The 22,104-nt window shown below is 31.2% G+C and overlaps 6 protein-coding genes and 1 pseudogene across 10 annotated transcripts; 4 read left to right on the top strand and 3 right to left on the bottom strand.

Moving 5' to 3' along the window:
* Positions 1–32: 32 nt before the first annotated feature.
* Positions 33–3,094, bottom strand: LOC145763837 (uncharacterized). Of its 4 annotated transcripts, none has more exons than XR_014288456.1 (7): positions 2,972–3,094; positions 2,776–2,899; positions 2,609–2,706; positions 2,452–2,503; positions 2,160–2,296; positions 1,811–2,049; positions 1,634–1,714 (listed from the first exon to the last, which is right to left on the bottom strand). XR_014288456.1 is itself a non-coding variant. In XM_082575374.1 (5 exons), exons 1-5 carry the CDS (start codon positions 2,060–2,062, stop codon positions 709–711), a joined length of 477 nt encoding a protein of 158 aa, XP_082431500.1. In that variant the 5' UTR covers positions 2,063–2,204; the 3' UTR covers positions 33–708. The 4 variants fall into 4 exon arrangements, 1 of the variants encoding a protein (XP_082431500.1); XR_014288458.1 differs by lacking the exon at positions 1,634–1,714 and having other exon boundaries at positions 1,810–1,879; positions 1,977–2,049; XR_014288457.1 differs by lacking the exon at positions 1,634–1,714 and having other exon boundaries at positions 1,845–1,879; positions 1,950–2,049.
* Positions 3,095–3,595: 501 nt separating this feature from the next.
* On the bottom strand, positions 3,596–6,736 carry LOC145744273 (baculoviral IAP repeat-containing protein 7-A-like). The gene is made up of 8 exons (XM_082562301.1): positions 6,643–6,736; positions 5,895–6,027; positions 5,559–5,671; positions 5,136–5,450; positions 4,539–4,638; positions 4,352–4,462; positions 4,005–4,172; positions 3,596–3,926 (listed from the first exon to the last, which is right to left on the bottom strand). Exons 1-8 carry the CDS (start codon positions 6,734–6,736, stop codon positions 3,596–3,598), a joined length of 1,365 nt encoding a protein of 454 aa, XP_082418427.1.
* A 1,024-nt stretch (positions 6,737–7,760) lies between these two features.
* LOC145744134 (uncharacterized) lies at positions 7,761–8,420 on the top strand. Its single transcript, XM_082562286.1, has 3 exons — positions 7,761–7,944; positions 8,007–8,190; positions 8,261–8,420. The coding sequence occupies exons 1-3, from the start codon at positions 7,761–7,763 to the stop codon at positions 8,418–8,420; spliced, it is 528 nt and encodes a 175-aa protein (XP_082418412.1).
* A 599-nt stretch (positions 8,421–9,019) lies between these two features.
* Positions 9,020–9,830, top strand: LOC145764231 (uncharacterized). Its single transcript, XM_082575847.1, has 3 exons — positions 9,020–9,197; positions 9,268–9,451; positions 9,671–9,830. The coding sequence occupies exons 1-3, from the start codon at positions 9,020–9,022 to the stop codon at positions 9,828–9,830; spliced, it is 522 nt and encodes a 173-aa protein (XP_082431973.1).
* A 137-nt stretch (positions 9,831–9,967) lies between these two features.
* On the bottom strand, positions 9,968–20,022 carry LOC145764230 (uncharacterized; annotated as a pseudogene). Its single transcript, XR_014288476.1, has 17 exons — positions 19,754–20,022; positions 19,352–19,484; positions 19,001–19,113; positions 18,517–18,894; positions 18,333–18,432; positions 18,140–18,259; positions 17,788–17,934; positions 17,370–17,687; positions 15,382–15,452; positions 12,672–12,776; positions 12,188–12,320; positions 11,829–11,947; positions 11,374–11,724; positions 11,161–11,260; positions 10,971–11,080; positions 10,708–10,894; positions 9,968–10,546 (listed from the first exon to the last, which is right to left on the bottom strand). The product of XR_014288476.1 is annotated as an uncharacterized LOC145764230 (transcript).
* LOC145763824 (baculoviral IAP repeat-containing protein 7-like) lies at positions 14,274–16,628 on the top strand. Its single transcript, XM_082575356.1, has 8 exons — positions 14,274–14,382; positions 14,674–14,806; positions 14,902–15,014; positions 15,113–15,445; positions 15,524–15,623; positions 15,709–15,783; positions 15,861–16,004; positions 16,116–16,628. The coding sequence occupies exons 1-8, from the start codon at positions 14,283–14,285 to the stop codon at positions 16,474–16,476; spliced, it is 1,359 nt and encodes a 452-aa protein (XP_082431482.1). The 5' UTR covers positions 14,274–14,282; the 3' UTR covers positions 16,477–16,628.
* Positions 20,023–20,927: 905 nt separating the features above from the next.
* LOC145763838 (uncharacterized) lies at positions 20,928–21,989 on the top strand. The gene is made up of 4 exons (XM_082575375.1): positions 20,928–21,139; positions 21,217–21,286; positions 21,364–21,469; positions 21,597–21,989. The coding sequence occupies exons 1-4, from the start codon at positions 21,120–21,122 to the stop codon at positions 21,773–21,775; spliced, it is 375 nt and encodes a 124-aa protein (XP_082431501.1). The 5' UTR covers positions 20,928–21,119; the 3' UTR covers positions 21,776–21,989.
* The last annotated feature ends 115 nt before the right edge of the window (positions 21,990–22,104 follow it).

Raw genomic sequence — 22,104 nt, 5'->3', positions numbered from 1 at the left:
CAAAGATAACTTTACTTCCTTGCCACCTTATTTTTTATTATATTACATTGAATGTTGCAACGTTTGTTATTTCCAGATAGGAGAGCGACCAAAAAAACACTTGGGAAATATAAGGGGAAAGCACCCGAGGTATTTTAAACAAGGTTTTTTATAAAATAGTTTTGGCGAAGCGAACATTTAAAACGCTCAAACAGCAATATATTAAGAAAAAAAAACAATGTTTAAAAGTTTACAAATGTTTAAAGTTGCAACAATATGCTGATAATTTGTGTGCAAGTAATTCGAGAGTGAATTTATTGCGTTAAAAATAGTCTGTTTATATCACCAACGAAGCAGGGTTATCTAAAATATTATGTATCATGCATTTATGTAAATTTTGATATATTATAGTGTCTGTTTTAATATTTTACTGCAAAAAATACATGAATAAATAAGGAAATGCTTGACTTTAGTTCGTTTGTTTGTGTTGCAATTAAGAATAAGCAAAAATATCATTTGTATTTATTTAACATTTTGAATTTTTACTTTGTTTTCTCGCGCGTTGATGACAGTAAATGAAAATATGTACAATAAATATAACAATAATATGTACAAAAAAATTGACAAAATCAATTTATAGATTTAAAACATATCACAAATATTAGTGTTAACGATTTAATTATGTCATGGCATGGTCACTTATCCGGTTAAAAAGTTATCTTTTAGTGCTTAAGTACGTGGCGGTCTAAATAAACACATCGAAAGACAAAATCCATATTGGTCCAATTGCGCTAAATTTTGCGAATTTTGGTAAATGTCATCAAAATCTGGATCTAAATTATAAAATTAAATTTCATTACTTTATTTACCGTCGTAAACATGTTAGTTATACGGTTAATGCAAAGGTCAATAAATATTTCATAATACTTTTTCTAAATAAACAATAAAATTATTGTTTTAAATTGCCTTTAGTCACCGACATTTATATATTTAACTTTAATTTAATAAGGATTTCAACAAGTACATTACATGCTGTAAAATTGGCAGAATAACTAAAAGGATAATAATTGTGAAATTAAGGCAACTGACGTTGGCAATTAGCAATGATGTGGAAAAGTCGAATGCGCGACATAAACATAAAGTAACAACTGTTACCCCGACCCAGTCTCGAGATGTCTTTGGCAGTTTGGAATATTATAGATTATATTTGCCTGATAATTATGCTGCTGATTAAGTGCTGGCTTAGCAGGAGTTCATACCGTTTATAGCGCCTTACTCAATGGCGCTATACAGCATAAGAGAAGTTGGGATTGAGCCCAGGACCTCACGTGGTGTAGCAAATGTTCTTACCACTACACCACCCTGCTGGTTTAAATGTGCAGGGCGACAGTTAAAAAGATTCACTAACCTTCGTCAGGTTGCAACGGTGCCGTCGTTGAAGTTAGATCTAAACTAGAAACATTCTGCTGGGAAATGATTAAGTTTCCCCCTAAAAATATATATTCATTATATTCGAAACATCAAGTTATTTTCACATTTTTACCATATTCGCCTTAAATAGTATGGCACTGTTGGATTTATGTATAGTATTATATAACTTGACATTTTGTATATTAAAAAAAAACCTTGAAGTGGATTGTTTGTTTGCGAGGTACTTCCTGTGCGTTCCGGGTTCTCTTCACGCATTGTATCACCTTGGTTATATATAGAAGTAAGTACCTTAATTGGGATGTTCCTGCAATAAAAAGATAGTTTTACCAGACTAAAAATCAAAGAAAATTTACTTTTATGCACTTTTAAATATGTTTTTGCATATAGCAAACAAACAAACCTGTTAACGTTCAGTTTTTGTATGTTGTCAACGTAGCTATCACCTTTACTACTTCGTATAAATTTACATCTGACATAAATGTAAAAAAGTTAACTTATAATGCTTAGTATAATGTTCATAACTTATTACTTATACTAACTTTGGAAACTGCTTAGCATGTTCATACCATGGATCAAGATCTTCTGTCCATTTCTGGAAAACCCCGTTACAATACCAGCACTTTACTTTGTCAGGTGGGCCTAAACAAATCATTTACTAATATGAAATGCTCAGGTAATTATTAATATTTGCCTTTCGATAAAAACAAAATTAAAAACCTATTACAGTGTTAAACGATTGCTTGTTTTACCGATAAAATAAAAACCAGCTGCGGCAAGGAAAGAACAGTAGTTTCTCTATTTATCTAAAGTTTCAAACATCTTCATTTTGCAACTTGGAAATGTATTTAATCGTGTTTGATAATCGTCCATCTTTTTAATATTGATACTGTAAAAATCGGGTTTGTTATAGAGTATTAATTTAAGAAAAGTACGTATTATACAATTTTAATATTGTGAGGACAGTCACGGATGAGTGGCAAACAAATAACTTTTTTTTAAAACCCAAGTATAAAATTACAAGTACTTTAGTGTTTAACTTACGTTTGGTTTTCGTTCTGTGGTTTCACCGAATCTAGTTCCTTATTCGAGTTCCCTTAATTTGAAAACATAACTGTTTGCACTACTGTTGACCCCCGCGTTTTAAAACAAATTATTTACTATAATTATTTAAAAAAACACATCGATTTTCTTAACTTACCAACATTTGGCATGTTTTTTCTGTTTATAAATTCACAAGAATCGCTATGCCATTTCCTTTTAATTTTCCTTTCTAGATTTTCAACAGTACAACCACAGCTAAATGTTTAATGTATTTGTCAGAATTATTGTCGAACCAAAATATTTAACAGTTTATTAAATAGTTACCTAAAACATTTGACTATGTCCCGTTCACCAGTATAGTAAAATCCATCGACTGCTAATCGTTTTCTCTTTAAATTATCTGTGTTGGGAAAATTGCTAAAGCTGGCATGTCGATTAACTTCATTTCCTAGTTAAAAAATTAAAATATTTAAAATTTTTCTGTCGTCATATTTTTAACAAAAGTTTTTGAATTCCTTACCTAATGCTGCAATATTTGTGAATATCATGGTTTTTATTCGGCAGGCTCTTAAAAATTTTATCTAAGACTGTTGTAATTTCTAATACACTATAATATGAGTCATGTCGGTGAGCCTATTTAATCAGTTTTCTGATTTGAATGTTAGCAACTTACCAGGGGTTTACCCATCAGGTGCTCGAACTCACATAGAAACAATATTAAAAAATATTAGTAATTGTCTTTATCAAGTAATGAATCGACCTGGCAAAAAAGTTATCTTTAATATAAGGTGTGCTATTAAGTATTATTATTTGCTAATTTTTACTGATAAACACAATCATTAAAAAAAGGAATGAAAAATGACAGATGGCGCTGTTCTACCAACAGGCTAACAAAAGAAAAAATTTAAAAAGAACGAATATTTTTCAGTAAAATATTTAATTTTTTAGTAAATTTTTATATATCATAAAAATCAAATTGTCAATCAACACAATATGCTTTTAAAAACTTACTGTAAATTAGTAAAGTGATACCTCAAAAATAGCAAAACAAAAATAAAATTTTAAAAAGTAAAAATAAAAAATATTATTTAAATAAATTGTGTCAATTTTTTAAAGTATACAGTAACAACCAATTGTCTTTATATTAAGAAATATACGACCGGACCCTTTCTTTTACATGCCTTTTGCAGAGCGGGCATTTTCTAACATTTTCCGAGCAATTTTGACAGCAAACTAAGTGGCCGCAAGGTAGCAGTAGAACGCTACTAGGTTCGTCATGACAAATGTGACAAAGTCGCGATTTTTCGAGGTCTCGCAATTCCTGAAACGCCTTCGAAACCGGGTGTTCAAGTGGTTTGGTCTCGGCCAATGTTATTTCAGTTTCTGGCGTACTTGGTTCAGAGATATTAATAGCCAACAGGGCTTCCATCATCTCGCGAAAGTTTTCAAAGGGCAATCTGCTAGTCTCGTACCCCCTGCAAAATTAAAGATATTTAATTCGTATAGGAGAAGACAATACTTTAAACAATAGCGTATAAATTTTTTAAATATACTTTTGTAATGCCTTTCTTATGTGCAAATCTTCGAAGCCCATCGCCCTTGCTTCTTCGACCAAATACGATGTCAACATGTCGTTGTCGATTTTACTTTCTAATTCTTTTATATCCTTTTGTGGGTCAATTATATTTAAACTCTCGCTGTTCTCTTGGTTAAGTGTGGGACTAAGAAAAATGATAAACATTTAAAAGTTCACAAACAATAAACATCCATAATTGTGAAGCTAGCTTAAAGTGCTTTTGATTTAGAAGGCTATCTGATTAACTTAGTATAAAACTCCTTAGTGTAAGGCCATATGGATTTGATTTTAAGTCACATACTCTAACTTTTAATTAATATTTACTCGATATTCATAAAACTTGGTGCACTTGTCGATGGTCGTTGAAGGTTTGGAAATTGGCCAGTCACAGTTTCAACAAATGCGGGCCCTTTACTTTGCAACAAAAACTCGCATCTAAAAATTTAAAATAAGCTTCGTTTTTACAAAATTTAAAATGGATTTCACCGTAAAAAATTAGGTTGAAACTTACGTTGGATACCACTTAGTATGCTCGAACCATGGTTCGTCATCGGGTTCCCAATTTTGTAAACCTCCGTTGCAATACCAACATTTTACTCTATCTCGATTACCTAAACAAAACCTCAATTTATACTTACCAAACTATTTTACAACTTAACCAGGCCAATAAAAACATTTGTTTCTAGTTTCTTATATATAAGAAACTTGTGACATACAAAATATACTTAAAAAGACAAACAGGCTAAACATGGCAAGCTTTTTGTTTAATAAAAATTAACTAAATACCAGCAGCGTGGTGTAGTGGTAAGAACATTTGCTACACCACACATGAGGTCGTTGGTTCAATGCCCACTGATCTCATGCTGTAGCGCCCTTGAGTAAGGCGCTATAAACGGTATGAACTTCTGCTGAGCAAGCACTTAATCAGCAGCATAATTACTGGGCAATTACAATCTATATAATATCCCAAACTGCTACAGGCAACTCGAGACTGGGTCGGAGTAACTGATGTTACTCTATGTTTAAGTCGCGCATTCGACTTTCCCACATTGAGGATAAATGTATATACAAAAAAAAATAAATAAATGTAAGGATTTATGAAGATTACCTAAGTAAAACAGCCCAGCCTCTGCAAACTGTTGGGGCATTCCTCGTATGCTATCACTAGGCCAATTACGATTATCCAAAAAGGTTTGTAACCTATCGTATTCGTTTCTCATGTGTGGATTTCGGGGTCTTAAGCAAGGAAAAAGTCTCTGCAATTCTGCTTCACTATTCGTGTTTGTTGAATATTGTGCTGTCTGTATAGAATTTGTAATTGTCTGTCTGGTGGTTCGGTTGCTTTGTTGTGGTTCGTTGACTGGTTGTTGTTGCGAGCTGGTTGCAGGTGTGTTGTTATCAGTAACATTACTGTGAAAAATTCCTAAATGATACATTTTGTTGATATAAATTTTTAAAGATTTTAAATTGTGTTGTAGGCATATTTATATTTTTAAACATAAGACAAACTATTTTTTGTATTTGTAATCACGTATTGGAACGTTGCCATGTCCATTTCCAATCAGAAACTGGCAGTCACGTGCATGCCAATCACGTGATGCAGGGTCGTCTGCTGCGGTCCAATCCTCCACGCATTGTGCGCAACTAAAATATTTTTAATCGCATTATATATGGTAATAAACTAATTGCACAATAAAGCATCGCTTTAACGTAATAGCAATAATGGCATTATTACTATTTAGTTTATATGCATTGCATTTCAGTTTAAAAAGGCTGTTAAAATATGGACATATTAATAAAATTGTCTTCAGAACGCTTTTTAAAACCCAAAAGCACTTACGTTTCTATTAAACATAACATTTTGTACCTGAAGCATTTTACACGGTCTCGGTATCCAGTAAAATAAAAACCATTCTTAGAAAGTGTCATAACGTCAACTGGGACATGTCTTGGAAATTTTGAGAATGTAGAAATACGATAGACTTCACTCTGAATGTTTCCTAAGTAGAAATTATATTAAGTTTATTTCCAGGCAACGTAAATAGAGTTTGGCCTTTAAATAATTCATACCCACGTGATGTATTGGTTTTCTATAATAACGGGCCTTAAATGCATTTTCTTTTAGAACATTATATTAAACTATTAAGGTATACGTAAACTTTCAGAGTATTACATCGACTGTGCGTATTTTCATGACATAAAAAATATCATAACGTCATTTCCTATTAGAAATAATAGCAACATAAATCTGTTTTGTGCTCTTTGTCATTTTGACATATATTTACTAACCATTTAAATATTATTGATTGTTTTATACCAATCGATACATGAAATTGTAATACCAATAGTATAGCAGTTCTTAAATATATTATTTATTTGCTATGTTACAATAGGAATTCAATAATATAAACTAAAACTAAAGCTATAAAGCATATATAAAAGCTGTATTTGGCCTATCTCATCATTGTTTAAATCTTCAATAATGCTTAGTTTGTAATTAGTCCTAACAATTAAAAAGCTTAATTAAAAACTGTTTTATCTATACTGGTTACATTCGCCGGTTTGTCCTTTAAATTAATATACCCAACACAATAACTTATAGATTCTTACTTTACCTGGAATAATATAGACACATCGTTGTCCTGGTGGGTCCTTATGTTGATAAGATGACCTTCCATCCACCTCCAAATCACCATCAAACGTCTTCATTTTGTCCTTATTATCCATAAACACTTTTTATTATAGTTATCATATCCAGCATTTGACCTATTTGCTTTAGCGACCGGTCGATCTATCGATAAAAAAACAGATTGTAAAAATATGCGCTATTTAAACAGGTACGAAACTTACGCAATTCGTTGCGCAAATTTTTTCAATCCAACTATTTATTAAACAAATATTTTAAAAATTTGGTATTTGTAATGCTTGCTAAAACTTTTGAAATCGATGCGGTCATAATTTATTTATTCAATGTTTATATATAGACCGTATCAGCTTTCGGTCGTTTTTTGTTCGATCGCCACATACACAAAAGAATAACTGTATTGTTAAAATATTTAAAATTACAACTGGCCTTTATTTTTTTATTTAACTATTTTTAACTATTGCAAGCGGCACTAAACTATTTTAAATGTTTATGTATACTGTACGTCCTTACCTAAAAAACATTTGGTTAAAAAAATTTAATTTAATTTTATGATTATTTTAATAAATTAATTTTTATTATAACTTTGCGCTTGTAAGTTATTTAATCAAATAATATAACAGCACTCAATTAATTATATTAGTAATTATGAACGTTTCGGTTTTCCCCGCTTTATTATATATATCAGGGGCGTTCAAACATAATTCTAAAGGGGGTAAATTGTACCAACACTTTATTATTCTTTTTATTTGATTGTAATCCAACTTTCGGTTATAAATACAATAAAAATATATTAACAATACTTTAAACAATTATTTCAGACAAAATTTCTTATTGGCAACCGCAAAACGACTACATTTGCTCCTTTTTAAATATGTAGCTTCTACAGTTAAACAATATATCAGCTTACAATTGGTTAGATTTATAAATTATGAGCTGTTCAATGTATTGTGATTAATCATGCTGTTAGCAAAGAAGGATTTAAAAGATGGCAAGACATTGTTAATAGCGTAAATTCTTATTCATTTTTAGAAAATATTTTTATAATAGAATATAGCGAAGAAAGTTTACTTTTTAAATATTTTAAAAATGAGGTTGTGTGTTGTATTTCTGGTTTTGTTCCATATCGACTCTAACTATGCCTTTTCCGAAGTTCAAGACATTTTAGAAGGCTTCCCTATGGTTCTAAGCAATTGGACAAGTTGTCTTGCCGACCTAGAAGTGAAAGTTATAAATTTCAAGCAAGATTTCGAAAATTACAATAACAGATATAGTAATTACTGAATTATTTGTTACATTTTTTGTACAATCTCTTAAAAACTATTTACTTTTTAGATGTGGAAAACGTTAACCACTACAATTTTCCTGGAAACAATTTTGGAATGGGCTACAACGAAGCAGAGCAGTTTTGTTATTTTAAAAACCAAATTCTCTGCAATCCCGCCGACATTATTCCGGTCGGGGATACTATGCCTGTTATTACAGGTGCTATTGCTGGCGAACACTGGGCCCCAATACGGTACATTCTATAACAACCACTATGCATATTCTTGTAGGCCCAAGGTTAAGTAAATATGTTTTTTATTTAGATTTACTTATAACGATTGGATCAGTGTTGGGACAACGGACACTGGAGATTTGTACATTGCCGAAAACGGAGACGTTCCACCTTGGGGTTTGGCAGATACCGAATCTGGAGTTGCATTGACATCAGTTAAAGGAAATATTTATTGCTGTCCTCTATTGTAATGCAATTAAGCGTACTGTATTTTGTTAATTTTGTAAACGGGTTTGTCGTATACATAGATGTGAAAAATAAAAACCGAAATATATATCAGCATTTGAAAAGTTTCGCTTTAATTATCTAAAAGTTTGATAGTAGATATCATAGTTTATTTTCTATTGCATATACAGCGTTTGCCTTTACGCACAAAAAGGCACAGACACATAGCATTTAAATATAAGACGATAAAACCGCAATTGGTATCTAATTAGTGCAACAGATCGTCTGGGACAATTACATATGATTCATAAACCCTAGCACTGGCGCTGAAATGCTGCCACTTCTGTATCGTCCCGCACGAAGCAATGCAAAACAATACGTTTCCGTTTACACCACTTCTCTCTAAAGAGGAGCAGTTTGTATTGTTATACTCTGTAACTAATTTAACCTCACGGCGAGTACATATGCGGTAGATTATAGAGTAAGTTGTGTTTTTCTTTAAAGGCAGGTTAGAACAAACCTTGACTTCCTTAGCGGAAGCTTTAAAATGCGCATGGGAGCACTGAATAAGAGAATAGAAAACGAATACTCTATTTTCATTTAGTTTAACCATCTGACATAGGACATGAAATCAATTCTTATTTTAGTAGTTTTGTTTTTTGGTAAAAGTAATGCCAATCAAGGCACAGGTATGCTGGCAAGCTTACCATCGACTGTCAGCAACTGGACAAACTGCCTACAAAATTTAGAAGACAGAGTCGATGCGCTTATAGCCAGATATAACACTTACATCAACAGATTTAGTAATTGATTTTCCTTAAATTGAGAAATTTTTGTTTTGAACTTGTTTTACGTTAAGCTTCTTACTTACAGACGATACACAAACAAACCACTTTAACTATCCGGGCAATCTTCTGGGAATGTCTTACAACGACGCCCAGCAATTCTGCTTTTTTCGCAATCAAGTTATATGTACCTATGACGAGATATTTCCAAACGGAGACAATATTCCAACAATTACTGGGTTGATTACCGGCGGTCACTGGACTCCAATAAGGTAATCATTTAGCAAATGTATTTTAAAATACAGAACACAACAAAATATTTATATAAATGATAATTTATGCATACGCAACTGCTTTTTTACAAAGTCTTACGGTCTTGTGTTAAACATACTTTTTGAGCAATTAATTTTTTTTCTAATATTTACTAATTTTTGTGAAATAGAAAATATAAAACTCTCTTTAGTGTAAAAAAGAAGTTTTTTTCAATACAGTGACGAATACAACGACTGGACATTCATTGGAACAACTCAGTCGCCTGGAATTAGACACATTGAAACTTATGGGGTAGCGGAATGGGGCCTGGGCTTTTTCGAAACCCATTTCGGGGAAATAAAGGGAAATATATTTTGTTGTCCCGATTCTGCACCATAATTGGTGTTTATTTATTATATTTAAAGTTGAAAATTTGTTTTTTTAAACTGTTTCATTTACGTAGTTAAAATACATAATACTTGGATAAAACAGTGTCTTAATGTTGTTTTACATGGTCTCATAAAATGACATCAATATTTATAAATTAATTGTTTTGTGTTTTTCGAAAAGATATCGATAAAAATTTGAATATTATGTTCTACAGATACTATTTTCAATTTTAAAATTAAGCAAGCGCATCAACAAATAACAGTTAGCTATTAGATTTTAACATAAAATAAACGCTATTTACAAAAATAGGAATTTTGTGACACTCTAATATAAAAGGTAAACCCATTAAAAACATGTGTAATAAAAATACTTAAACAAGGTAACAATTTATAATTTCGCTAATTTTTGTCTTGCATACTGGGCAATTGTGTACCCTACCACTACATTCAGCACAACAAGCTAAATGACCACATGGCAACAAAACAACGTTTGCCATTCGTATATTGCAGTTTTTGCAAAGCTTTTGAGCTTCCAAGTTACGGATATCATCAGTTAAATTACCAGCAGCTCCGATGGAAGCTTTATTTTTAGGGGGTATTTCGGGTGACTGCGATTCCATCTGCGAATTTACATCTTCGCTTGGTCGGGCACTGTTTTCCGACTGAATTAAAGCATTAACCAATGATGTGACGTCAGAAAACAAGCGGCTGTGTTGTTGGTATTCTCTAAAAAAAGAGAGAAAAAAGTGGTCAAGAAAAATACAAGTTACTATTCTGGGTGAAATACCTTGCAAATGCTATTTTAACCAATGGTTATTAATAAGTCTTAGAAATAATACTATCCAAACCTTATTGTATAAGATGTTACAACAGATGTTTATACGTACTTGATCAGGACACTTTTAATTTTAATGTCGCTGAAGCCCATAAGTTTTGCACTACTGACCAATTCCGATGTCTGCATTGCTTCTTCAACGACTTTAGTTTGTTTATTCAATTCTTGCTGGGGATCGATGATTTGTGGTCTGTTAAAAAAATGCACAGTTAGAGCCTGTCAGGTACTATATAACGTCGCTTAGGTTCACAGTAAAGTTATATAACATGGTTTGTGTATAAAAAACTTACTGTTGTGAAGAGCTTGGCATATCACGTTGGTGGTTTGTTGATTGAACGAATGGGGTTGGTCGTTGAATGTTAGGGTATTGGGCCACAACATTTTCAACGAACTGCAATCCCTTTGATTTAAGAACAAACTCACATCTAAAAAACAGGGTTTCATAAGTAAAAGTTGTCTATCTTATAACTGTCATATTATCTTTAACATGATTTTAAATACTTACTCAGGGAACCACTTGGCGTGCTCAAACCAAGGATCGTCTGATGTCTCCCAGTTTTGTAAACCTCCGTTACAATACCAGCATTTAACTCTATCTCGACTACCTTTAAAAAAATCGAAATTTAAATATATGCAATTAAATTTTAACAACTGTTTTACATATAAAGTTATTAACCCAACTTATTGTATGTAAGAATGTGTCTATTATAATTCTTACCTAAGTAAAATAGGCCTGCTTCTGCGATTTGCTTTGGCGTTGCCGATATTCTGTCAGACGGCCATTGGTTGCTATCGGTAAATGTCTGCAGTCTTAATTCTGTGCTCCGCATGTGTGGATTGACTGGGTTGTTGCATGGAAATAAAGAGTCAGACGGTAGAGTAGGAGGACTTGATTGTATTACTTGATTTGGATGGAAAGTTGCACCACTTTGCAGCAAGTTTACGTTAGAGGATGATTCGTTCACACGGAGTTCAGTGTTCATCAATACATCACCGCCAGTTCTACTTGTACTTGGGGTTTGTGTTAAACAAAAATTCGTTGCGAATCGAAGGTTTTGGCTGAAGCAACCTAAAAATTAAAAAAATGGTAAAATTAAAAATTAAATTTTTGTCTAGCTGTTTATTTGCATTGATTATGTATTATGATGTTTTATAATAGTAATATATACTAACCTGAAAACATTGGAATATTCGTAGTATCAGTTCCTTTGACGAAATTACAATTTACTGAATGCCATCTCGGGTCGTTCGTCTGATCGCCCAAAGTCCAATCGTCAACACAATGCCCACAGCTGAATAAAACATTCTATTTATCAATACAACTTTCTGGATCATGTGTGCTTTACGGTTCTCGAAAAAAAACTTGGGACGGTAAAGCACGAGAGCTTTTTTAAGAAGCGTTAAGTACAAAATTCACTTACATTCAAAATCTTACATTCAAAATTCAATTAAATGTTAATTATTCTATAGGAAATTACATTACATTATTAACCGATCGAGGCTTGCTATGTTAAGCGACAATTTTAACATACCTGAAACACTTGACGCGATCTTTGAACCCAGTGTAGTAGAAACCAAATTTAGCTAGTTGTCTTGTTTTTACAGGTACATGTCTTGGATATTTATTGAATGTTACTAACCGGTAACTCTCTTTCTCGGGCTCACCTGTTTATAAAAAAATGAAAATTTGCCTTTTTTGTTTAACTCTTTTACGCATCGGTGACCATAATAGCCTACTTTAAAAATATACAAATTTATTCTGTGTTATAACAAACCTTAGTTAAAGTTATTTATATGTTTTTTTAGATGTTAATATTATTGTTACAAAACACAGTTTAGCTGTAATAAATTAACTATGTATTACACCTAATTATGCATGATAAAAAAAATAACTACCTTAACATTTAAACATCATTACATATGATATAATTTCACTATAACACGATCTATAGCATTCATACATAAGTTAAAACAGCTAGAACACTTGTTAAAAAGTTGGTAGCTATATTATTTTACCTGGTTGTATGTAAATTGATCTTTGTCCTGGTGGATCCTTAGCATTAGCAATACCGCGACCATCTGATTCTACATAACGTAAACAACTTACCGCTGCCATTCCAACTATTTACAGATATTTACAAAAATATGCTTTCTTATTTTAATTCCTATGGTTAAAATTCACTAACAGAAGACTTTTTTATATATTTCAGTCATGTAAAAATTACAGGGTAATCCCCTGGTATTTTTCGCGTGAATTTGTAAGGTGATTCCCCGATCTAGGCTCTTTTTTGTTTGCCGCTTTGGTGTGACGTAACAAATTTAAAATAAAAACTGTTAAAAAAACGTTTAAAAATGCGTTTTTTTTTAATTTATTTGTTTTTTTTAACTACGTATTTATTAATTATATTATTATTATAACGTTAAAGGTATTACGCTTTACAAAATAACAAAACAAATGATGCAATATTCATAAGCCGGCTAGGAGAAATGTTTGGGTATTTTAAACCGGGGAATTATATGTTTGTAATTTTTTTTAAAACTACCACCGGGTTAAAAGAATGACTTCGTAGCAACTATTTTAAAATTTTATAAGTTTAGGGTTGTGCAATTTTTTTTAACAACTTTTAAACTTGAAAAAAAAACAGATTTGTTTGTTGCCATTACACAACGTCACGTTAACAACAATTGTGTTAAATTTTATCATTTTTATGGTCTTAAAGGTCTTACGTATACGTTTCCCAAATAAAATAATTTTTTTATTAAAAATAAATTTTTTACCTTATTTTCAGTAAATTTTTAAAACTTAACATATTTTATTTTTTGAGATGCACCTACAGTCAGAATATATGTCAATGTAGGTGTTAATTAAAAAATATACCCGAACTAATTTAGTTTAACGTATTTATTAGTAATATTTGATGTTATTTATTTATAAAATGTTGATGACGTATATTTACTCTGCGGTGTTAACCTCTATAACTTCATATTTCGAAATAAAGTTGCCTTTTTAGCGCGCTTGCAAACAACGCGAAGAGACAACAAAGGATTTTGGGGGGAATTCTTGACATAATAGAACAAACGTAAAATTTTAGGTTATGCGCGACGCACGGGCTTACTGTAAACGGGTCTTTATTGTTGACTTTTGAATCATATAAAAAACGAATGACGTTAAACACGTGCGACTGACAAGAGGCTTTGTCTAATCAACATTTGCAACATCTGACTGAAAACTTAAATGTATCAGTAAGCCTTCGTGCTATAAAATAGTTGCATTAAATTTAATAATAGCGTTTTGCTGTCGAAACAAATAAAATTTTAAACAAAAATTTTAGGCTATTTTTAGAAAAAATAATTAATATAAAATGGGGTAAATTACACGCCCTTTACCGTTTTTTAGTCAAAATTCACGTGTGATAATTCTAAACTACTCGAAACTAAAAAATTAAAAAAAAAATTTTCTAAATCAAAGTCAAAACTTCAAAACCGTTGTTCAGTCAGGAAACCGTTGTTCAAACACGCTTAATTCCCTTTTTTCTTAGTCAACAACTAACAACTATATAAAAGAGAGCCATCTTGTAGTGGCTTATATGATATTTTAAACAAACATAGCGACTAGTACTGAACAGAATGTTGATGCGTAGAATAAGAAGTGATATTGAAAGTGATGGGCATTGTATGCGTGCTTCAAAAGACCCACCAGGACAGCGATGTGTTTATATTATCCCAGGTAAGCTCATTTGTTGATAGTTTTATATTCTACTTATTAATAACGGCGTAAGTTACCATGTAAAAGGTCTATTTGAAATTAAATATAGGGGCTACTGCATAAACAAGCAGAATATAAATAAATGGATATATATTTACATCTGCAAAATTTCGATTTTTTTGTGGACTGTAATTATTTTCGTTCACAATGTACTTACTACAATTTGCAGTAGACCGTATCTTTATTTATGTTGTAAAAATATTAATGTATTAAAACTATCTTCTTTTAAACGTATCATTAATTTTTTATTAGGCAATCCGGACAACGAAATTTACAGACTCACGACTTTTAAAAAATATCCAACTCACGTGCCGGTAGATTACATGGATTTAGCAGCAGCTGGATTCTACTACACAGGATATAAAGACAGAGTTAAATGCTTTGGGTAAGTTATTTTATACACAAATTTTCATAATGCAGTGTGTAATGTTACATTGTTATCATGCTCATGTTTAAAGTTTGACGTTGTTTGTGTTTTAGGTGCGGGAAAACAGTGGAAGACTGGACGTTAACAGACAATCCAAAATCAAATGACTGGCACTTAACAGGATGTGAAATGGTGACAGGAACAGTCGAAAGAAATATTCCATTAGGTAAGTAAAGTAAATACTGTTGAGAACGTTAAAGGCAATGGTTACGTGGTAGACGTTAATATAAAAAACTTAATATTTGTTTGTATTTGGTTTGTTAGGATGCAAAATCAAAGCAAATTCCTCTCCTGTTCATACGCGAAGGTTATCAACGAGGCAAAATGGTGGTGTTAATTTGGTTTTACCAAGTAATGCAGTTAATACGACACAATCAAGTGCCAGTATTAACAACACACAAGAGTCTTACCAAAATCAATTTTCCCAACAATTACCAACTAACTTGCAAACTATGTTTCCATGCCATAACCCTGCAAATCCACATATGGGTATTACTGAATCACGTGAGCAAACGTTTTTGGACAACAACAACTGGCCAGGTTATCGAATTCGAGCAACACCGCATCAGATTGCTGAAGCTGGAATGTTCTATCTTGGTAAGTACTTAAAAAAGTCATTAGCATAAATTTTGTTAAATTAGTGTTACATTTTACAATTTAATTTAATGATTTTAGGTAATCGAGATAGAGTAAAGTGCTGGTATTGCAATGGAGGTTTACAAAACTGGGAGACATCAGATGATCCTTGGTTTGAACACGCCAAGTGGTTTCCTGAGTAAGTTAACATTTTTCTAAAGATAATTCTCTTATTTACAAATTTAAATTTAACATTTATAACTTCCAAAAATTTTAATTTACAGATGTGAATTCTTGTTGCAATCTAAGGGACCAGAGTTTGTTAAAAAAATGTTTGCCACTAGTTTAACGTTAACGAGGTAGATAATGTTTAAAACAAACTAGATTAATATGGATTTAATAAAAATACACCAATAATTAATATTATTTTTTTTAGCAGTGCACTCCTGATTATTGACCCTCAAAAAGAAATTAAAGATAGGAAGGAAAGAGCCAAACACGCAATGAGAAATTTTCCCTTTCTAGACGATGCAAAAATGATGGGTTATTTAATAAATGAAATAAAACAAGCTTTTTACAGGTAAAATTACAATAATTTAACTCATATAATAAGTAGAATATCTTAATGAGCAAAATATATTAAAACAATGCATGTAAAAAATTATAAAAACTGTTAAAATTAAATATTTAGACAATTCGAATTGACCAATACAACATTTTCAAACTGTTTGGCGTTAGTTGAATCTCTTCTTGCCCAAACCAAGAAAAATTCTAAAAATCAATCTGTTTCTATGCAAACCATTTCTTCTTCATTGTTTTCGGCATCGCCCCCGACCCAAAGTGCGCCAACTAGCACTTTGGAGGAATTGCGAAGTCTCGAAAAGTTACGGTCATGTAAATCGTGCAGAATAAGAGTTGCAAATGTTGTGTTTATCTCATGCGGTCATTTGGTATTGTGTTTTATGTGTTTACCTATGTTTAAAAAATGCCCGGTGTGCGAAATTAGAATAAAGGGAATCATTATAGTTAAAAGATCGTCTATTTCTCATTAAAACAGTTGTATGTATGATTATTTTTATTAATTTGTATATAGGGATTTATAAAGCCATACTTTATGCAAGAATATATATATTTTAAATATTCCAATTTGGCACCATCATTACTTTTTTGCCAATATATATTGTTTATTTCTTTACATAATATGTTATACGTAACCTATTGTATTAAATTTAAAAGTATTTAAGCTTTTAATTGTATTTAAATACATTTCTATGTTATTTGGCCTAAGTTGTTTTTATTGTACAACTATTGTTAATATTGAACGCGAAACTGTTCAGGCCTAAATTCTGTTAATAAAGAATTTCAAAACATAGTTTAAGGCTGTATTTAAAAAAACGTTTTAAAAAAGCGCCTAGGCCTTTTTTCTTTGCCTGGTGTTTTTCCTCTCTTTAGTAACATAATTGTAAGTAGAGTTCTCAAGTTATATTTGTTTAACATACCAGCTAAGATTTAAGATAAAGATTATCACGTGGATTAGAAAGAACAAGGTTACAACATTAAAACAAGGTTAGTATTTCAATGTTTTCATAATTTTTTAACATATAAAATTGCTAGAAGCAGCCCTTAGTTGCATATTTTGTCTTGTCGTGTAAAAATTTGTATTTTCACTTATTTTTATGTGCAATTCTTTAAAAAACAGAAAATTTAGTGTTTTATGATTTTAGGTTATAGTGTTAAATTTTAAATAAATTTGTAAACATAAGATTGGGCATATAAACTTTATCTATGTATTTTGTATAAAAATATAAACAAATTTGCATATGATTTAAAAATAGCTTAATATTTAAAATAAACACAGTAACAGATGTAATATCAATGCACAGACTATAAAAATAAATATATCAAAAAATAAATAACAATAAAAAAAATATGTTAAGAAATGTACGTTTTAAGGATTTCTTTAACTTTAGTTTTACATAGTGGACAAAATTTTAATTTTTTCGAGCAACTTTGGCACGCTGCTAAATGTCCACACGGTAACAAAACAACGTTCGCCGGTTGTGTTTTGCAACTTTTACAGTTTCTCGTTTTCTCCAAACGACTTAATTCTTCGTCGGGGTTAGTGGGCGCTGCGGATGTCGAACTAGTAGTAGTCTGTGTGTTGTTTTCAGTTGTTGAGGTTTCCATAGGCGCTTCGTTAGCTATCATTGAATTAACTAGATCTTCAAATTGGTTAAAAGTACAGTCGTGTTCTTCAAATTGCCTAAATACAATTAAATAAAAAATAAATATCTTATGTTGATTGAATATAACAGCTTAAATGGGTGTTAATGTACGTTAGATATAGTTATGTTGTTTTTTACCTGGTATATGCCTGTTCAATTTCGGTTTCTGAAAATCCCATCAATTTTGCTTGGTTTACAAGGTTGGAAGAGTTTATTTCTTCCCTAACTTTTCGTTTTCGTTCATTTATTATTTGTTGCGGGTCGATGATTTGTGGAGCTGTGTTGCTAAATACAAACAAATTATAAGTATTAAAAAAGGAAAAATTATGATTTTAATAAAACACTCAATTTGCAAATACATTAATTTTGTATTTGAACCCATAGCCAAAGTGTTATTAAATTTTGTAGAGCTTTCTTATTTGTATTTAGTTAGTCAGGTTGAATTTTCTGCAAAATATATTAACTGTCACTATATGATATTAATATGTACCTTGAACTCTGTGGGTTTGTTTGTTGATTGTTGTTCATCTGTGGTCTCTGTATGTTAGGGTTTTGTTCGCTCACGTTTTCTACAAACTCTGGTCCTTTGTTTTGCAACACAAATTCGCATCTAAATAAAACAAAAATGATTAATACAAGTTAACAGTATTTCTGTTACAAGTCATATGAAAATGTAAACTTACTCAGGGAACCATTTGGCGTGTTCAAACCAAGGATCATCTGATGTCTCCCAGTTTTGTAAACCTCCATTGCAATACCAGCATTTTACTCTATCTCGACTACCTAAAAGTATTTGATTCACGTTGTAAAGGGGTGAAGCCATAACTTTAACGAGTTTATGCAATATTGTTTTATGCGATTACTTACCAAGATAGAACATTCCAGCTTCAGCAATCTGATGCGGTGTTGCTCGAATTCGATAACCTGGCCAGTTGTTGTTGTCCAAAAACGTTTGCTCACGTGATTCAGTAATACCCATATGTGGATTTGCAGGGTTATGGCATGGAAACATAGCTTGCAAGTTATTGGTTTCAGTGTTGTTGTGATTATTAGTTGGTGAAGTGGGTAGTTGTTGGGAAAATTGACTTTGGTTTGACTCTTGTGTGTTGTTGTTGTTACTTGCGCTTGATTGAGTTGTGTTAACTGCACTACTTGGTGAAACTAAATCAACACTTCTATCTTGTCTTAACCTTTGTCTATCAACAGGCAAGGAATTAGCTTTAATTCTGCGTCCTAACAAGCCAACTGCAAAAAAAAAATATTGAGTTATAATTTTTCTATCGACGTTTACTTAGTAAGACTATACCTAACCATTGCCTTTAACGTTCTCAACAGTATTTACTTTACTTACCTAATGGAATATTTCTTTCGACTGTTCCTGTCACCATTTCACATCCTGTTAAGTGCCAGTCATGTGATTTTGGATTGTCTGTTAACGTCCAGTCTTCCACTGTTTTCCCGCACCTAAAACACAAACAACGTCAAACTTTGAACATAAGCATGATAACAATGTAATATTACACAATGATGTAATAAAATTAACTTCCGTTATGAAACCTTATTTACAATGCACAAGTCCCTTACAATGCTTAATTCCCTTACTTATATTGCAATTTTAATGTGAAACACATTAGTTCAATCAAACCTGAATGCAATTTCTAATGTCGTTATTAATTTAGTTTGGTGTATCGAAATAACTTACCCAAAGCATTTAACTCTGTCTTTATATCCTGTGTAGTAGAACCCAGCTGCTGCTAAATCCATGTAATCTACCGGCACGTGAGTTGGATATTTTTTAAAAGTCGTTAGTCTGTAAATTTCGTTGTCCGGATTGCCTAATAAAAAAGTTGATGATACGTTTAAAAAAGTTTTAATGCATTAATACTTTTACGACATAAATAAAGATACGGTCTACTGCAAATGGTAGTAAGATTACAGCATTTCAAAAAAATCGAATATTTGCAGATGTAAATATATATCCATTTATTTATATTCTGCTTGTTTATGCAGTAGCCCCTATATTTAATTTCAAATAGACTTTTTACATGGTAACTTACGCCGTTATTAATAAGTAGAATATAAAACTAGCAACAAATAAGCTTACCTGGGATAATATAAACACATCGCTGTCCTGGTGGGTCTTTTGAAGCACGCATACAATGCCCATCACTTTCAATATCACTTCTTATTCTACGCATTAACATTCTGTTCAGTACTAGTCGCTTTGTTTGTTTAAAATATCATATAAGCCACTACAAGATGGCTCTCTTTTATATAGTTGTTAGTTGTTGACTAAGAAAAAAGAGAATAAGCGAGCTTTTTCGCGGGCTTTCCCTGACTGAACAGCAGTTTTGAACTTACTTACCCTAATGAATTTTATTTTTAAATTTTCAGTTTCGTAAGGTAGTTTAAAATTATCACACGTGAATTTTAACAAAACGAACAGTACACGGCGTTTAATTTACCCCAATTTACAACACTATTACCTTAAAATTCCCTAAAATTTTTGGTTAAAATTTTGTTCGTTTCGACCGAATACGACATCATTGAATTGAATGTAACTGTTGTGTAGCACGTAGTCTTACTGACGCATTAAATCTTTTTTTAGTCAGAAATAGTGAGATTACATCAGACAAGACCTCGCATAATTAGGCATACCAACGCATGTGCTTTGTTAAAAACAAATAATTTGCGTCATAAAAAGGATCCATTCATAAAAAAAAGTTTTTTAAATTTTGATCACCATTTTTGAATAATATTCTGAAGTTCAAAAATCTGGTAATGTAATTTACATAAGGATTTAAAATGCCTAGTTGTAGATGCTGTTAAAATAATTTATACGAAAAATTTCTATGTTTTGGAAAACTGTTTTAGTTGGGTATATTAATTGCTGTTTACAAAAAAATGCAGACTGTTCTTGTTTGTTTGCATTACCACACTCGTATGTAGTATTTGTTAGAAAAATATTTGCTCTATTGTATGTTATAGTATTTACATTACTTAGATGTCAATATTATGATTTTTTTCTACAAATTCAAAAGATCATAATATTGACAGTATTGCCAAAAGGCCATTTTTTGAATTGTTTAACGTGTATATGGCACATACACAGTAAACAAGTGCCAATGCTTTGGTCTTGACGTAACTCTCTTTGTCATACCAAAAAAAACAAATTGACTGGTTTAGGGAAAATCCCTGTAGGGGATTTCCCTTTTAAAGTGTTGGTACTTTTATTTTGAGTACTTCTTCATTCATTTTTTATAGAACATTTACAGGGTAAGCCAAAAAAAGCATTAGAAACCGAAAAAAAATATATTCACAGGCAGCTAAGTATACATTTTATAGTTTTTATTTTAAGTTTTACCACCAATATTCCGAGTTACTGTAAAAAATCGGAATTTTACGATCCAATTCAACAAGTATGTATAACTTGTATTCAAGGATATACGAACATCGAAGAAAGCTGTAACATGAGATGTTTAGTAAGAATGTAAGTTACTTTAAATATTGAGTGCGTTTCTACTTGAAGTTTAGCAATAGTATTTAAATATTTCTTTATTTTGTTAGCAAAGAAATGCCGGTTGAAAATCACAAGAAAACGGAAAAACCTAACAAGAATACAACCCAGGAAAAAGAGGTAATTTTTTGTAAAATTATTATTTTTTTGTCATTCGAGGTATATACATTATATTGTTAAATATAATAACTGTTCAGGTTATAAATGTACCACAAATCGTTACACCGTACCTACCCAATACAACTTCCTCTACTTCTGAAAACTTTAAAAATTCGTCTGACGACAAAAGGGGCAACGAAAAAGGTATTTTGTTTTATTAAAAATGAATAACATTTCTGTATAAATTTAAAAAAAAATATTTTATTTTTTCTGTTATTATATTTTGTCTAAATGGGTAATTACAATATTTGATTTTACAATATTTTTTTAGAAAACGAAGCAAAGGAAAGTGTATTTCATAATTATATAATCTTGGTTATTCTTGCTGTGATATTGTTAGTAACTTTAGCTGTCTTTGTCGCTTTTCGTATTGCTTCAAAAGGCTGCAAATCATCCAATTTTTATAAGAAAGGGAAGCGGCAAGTGAAAGAATTAAAACACCCGTGTTAGAGTTATTCTTGCATTCTTAAAACTCCACGCCTTAATTCTCTTCTAAGCAACTTTGTAAAAGACGCTGAACGCGCATTTGTTTTTATTTCGTTTTGTGCTTTTTCTATTTTATCAAGTGATTTTTATTAGTAAGTAGTATTCCCAAGTAACAGTTGTTTAACTTATCAGCTAGTATTTAAAATAAAAACAAACGGATTAAATAAAGAACAATTTTACAACATTTAAACAAAGTAAGTGTTTTTAAACATTTGTATATTATTATTACTTTGATTTGTATTAAGCTAACTTATTGCAAACCTAATTTTATATTAATTAAAGGCATGGTTGTG

The sequence above is a fragment of the Corella eumyota genome, chromosome 1, assembly GCF_963082875.1.
Source record: "Corella eumyota chromosome 1, kaCorEumy4.1, whole genome shotgun sequence".
Lineage (NCBI taxonomy): Eukaryota > Metazoa > Chordata > Ascidiacea > Phlebobranchia > Corellidae > Corella > Corella eumyota.
The sequence above is the reverse complement of the archived record's forward strand: the minus strand, read 5'-3'. Positions and strand labels throughout refer to the sequence as shown.

Excerpts from the sequence above, each read along its gene's own strand:
- LOC145744134 (XM_082562286.1), top strand. The coding sequence starts at position 7,761 with ATGAGGTTGTGTGTTGTATTTCTGGTTTTGTTCCATATCGACTCTAAC. Across the intron at positions 7,945-8,006 it reads AAATTACAATAACAGATATA|ATGTGGAAAACGTTAACCAC; the intron begins GTAATTACTGAA and ends TTTACTTTTTAG. Across the intron at positions 8,191-8,260 it reads GAACACTGGGCCCCAATACG|ATTTACTTATAACGATTGGA; the intron begins GTACATTCTATA and ends TTTTTTATTTAG.
- LOC145763838 (XM_082575375.1), top strand. The coding sequence starts at position 21,120 with ATGAGATGTTTAGTAAGAAT. Across the intron at positions 21,140-21,216 it reads ATGAGATGTTTAGTAAGAAT|CAAAGAAATGCCGGTTGAAA; the intron begins GTAAGTTACTTT and ends TTATTTTGTTAG. Across the intron at positions 21,287-21,363 it reads ATACAACCCAGGAAAAAGAG|GTTATAAATGTACCACAAAT; the intron begins GTAATTTTTTGT and ends ATAACTGTTCAG.
- LOC145763824 (XM_082575356.1), top strand. The coding sequence starts at position 14,283 with ATGTTGATGCGTAGAATAAGAAGTGATATTGAAAGTGATGGGCATTGT. Across the intron at positions 14,383-14,673 it reads ATGTGTTTATATTATCCCAG|GCAATCCGGACAACGAAATT; the intron begins GTAAGCTCATTT and ends ATTTTTTATTAG. Across the intron at positions 15,624-15,708 it reads CACGCCAAGTGGTTTCCTGA|ATGTGAATTCTTGTTGCAAT; the intron begins GTAAGTTAACAT and ends TTTAATTTACAG.
- LOC145764231 (XM_082575847.1), top strand. The coding sequence starts at position 9,020 with ATGAAATCAATTCTTATTTTAGTAGTTTTGTTTTTTGGTAAAAGTAAT. Across the intron at positions 9,198-9,267 it reads CACTTACATCAACAGATTTA|ACGATACACAAACAAACCAC; the intron begins GTAATTGATTTT and ends TCTTACTTACAG. Across the intron at positions 9,452-9,670 it reads GGTCACTGGACTCCAATAAG|TGACGAATACAACGACTGGA; the intron begins GTAATCATTTAG and ends TTTTCAATACAG.
- LOC145763837 (XM_082575374.1), bottom strand. The coding sequence starts at position 2,062 with ATGATTTGTTTAGGCCCACCTGACAAAGTAAAGTGCTGGTATTGTAAC. Across the intron at positions 1,880-1,949 it reads CATGCTAAGCAGTTTCCAAA|ATGTAAATTTATACGAAGTA; the intron begins GTTAGTATAAGT and ends CATTTATGTCAG. Across the intron at positions 813-1,387 it reads ACCGTTGCAACCTGACGAAG|ATCCAGATTTTGATGACATT; the intron begins GTTAGTGAATCT and ends TTTATAATTTAG.
- LOC145744273 (XM_082562301.1), bottom strand. The coding sequence starts at position 6,736 with ATGAAGACGTTTGATGGTGATTTGGAGGTGGATGGAAGGTCATCTTAT. Across the intron at positions 6,028-6,642 it reads ATGTGTCTATATTATTCCAG|GAAACATTCAGAGTGAAGTC; the intron begins GTAAAGTAAGAA and ends ATTTCTACTTAG. Across the intron at positions 3,927-4,004 it reads ATAAGAAAGGCATTACAAAA|GGGGTACGAGACTAGCAGAT; the intron begins GTATATTTAAAA and ends TTAATTTTGCAG.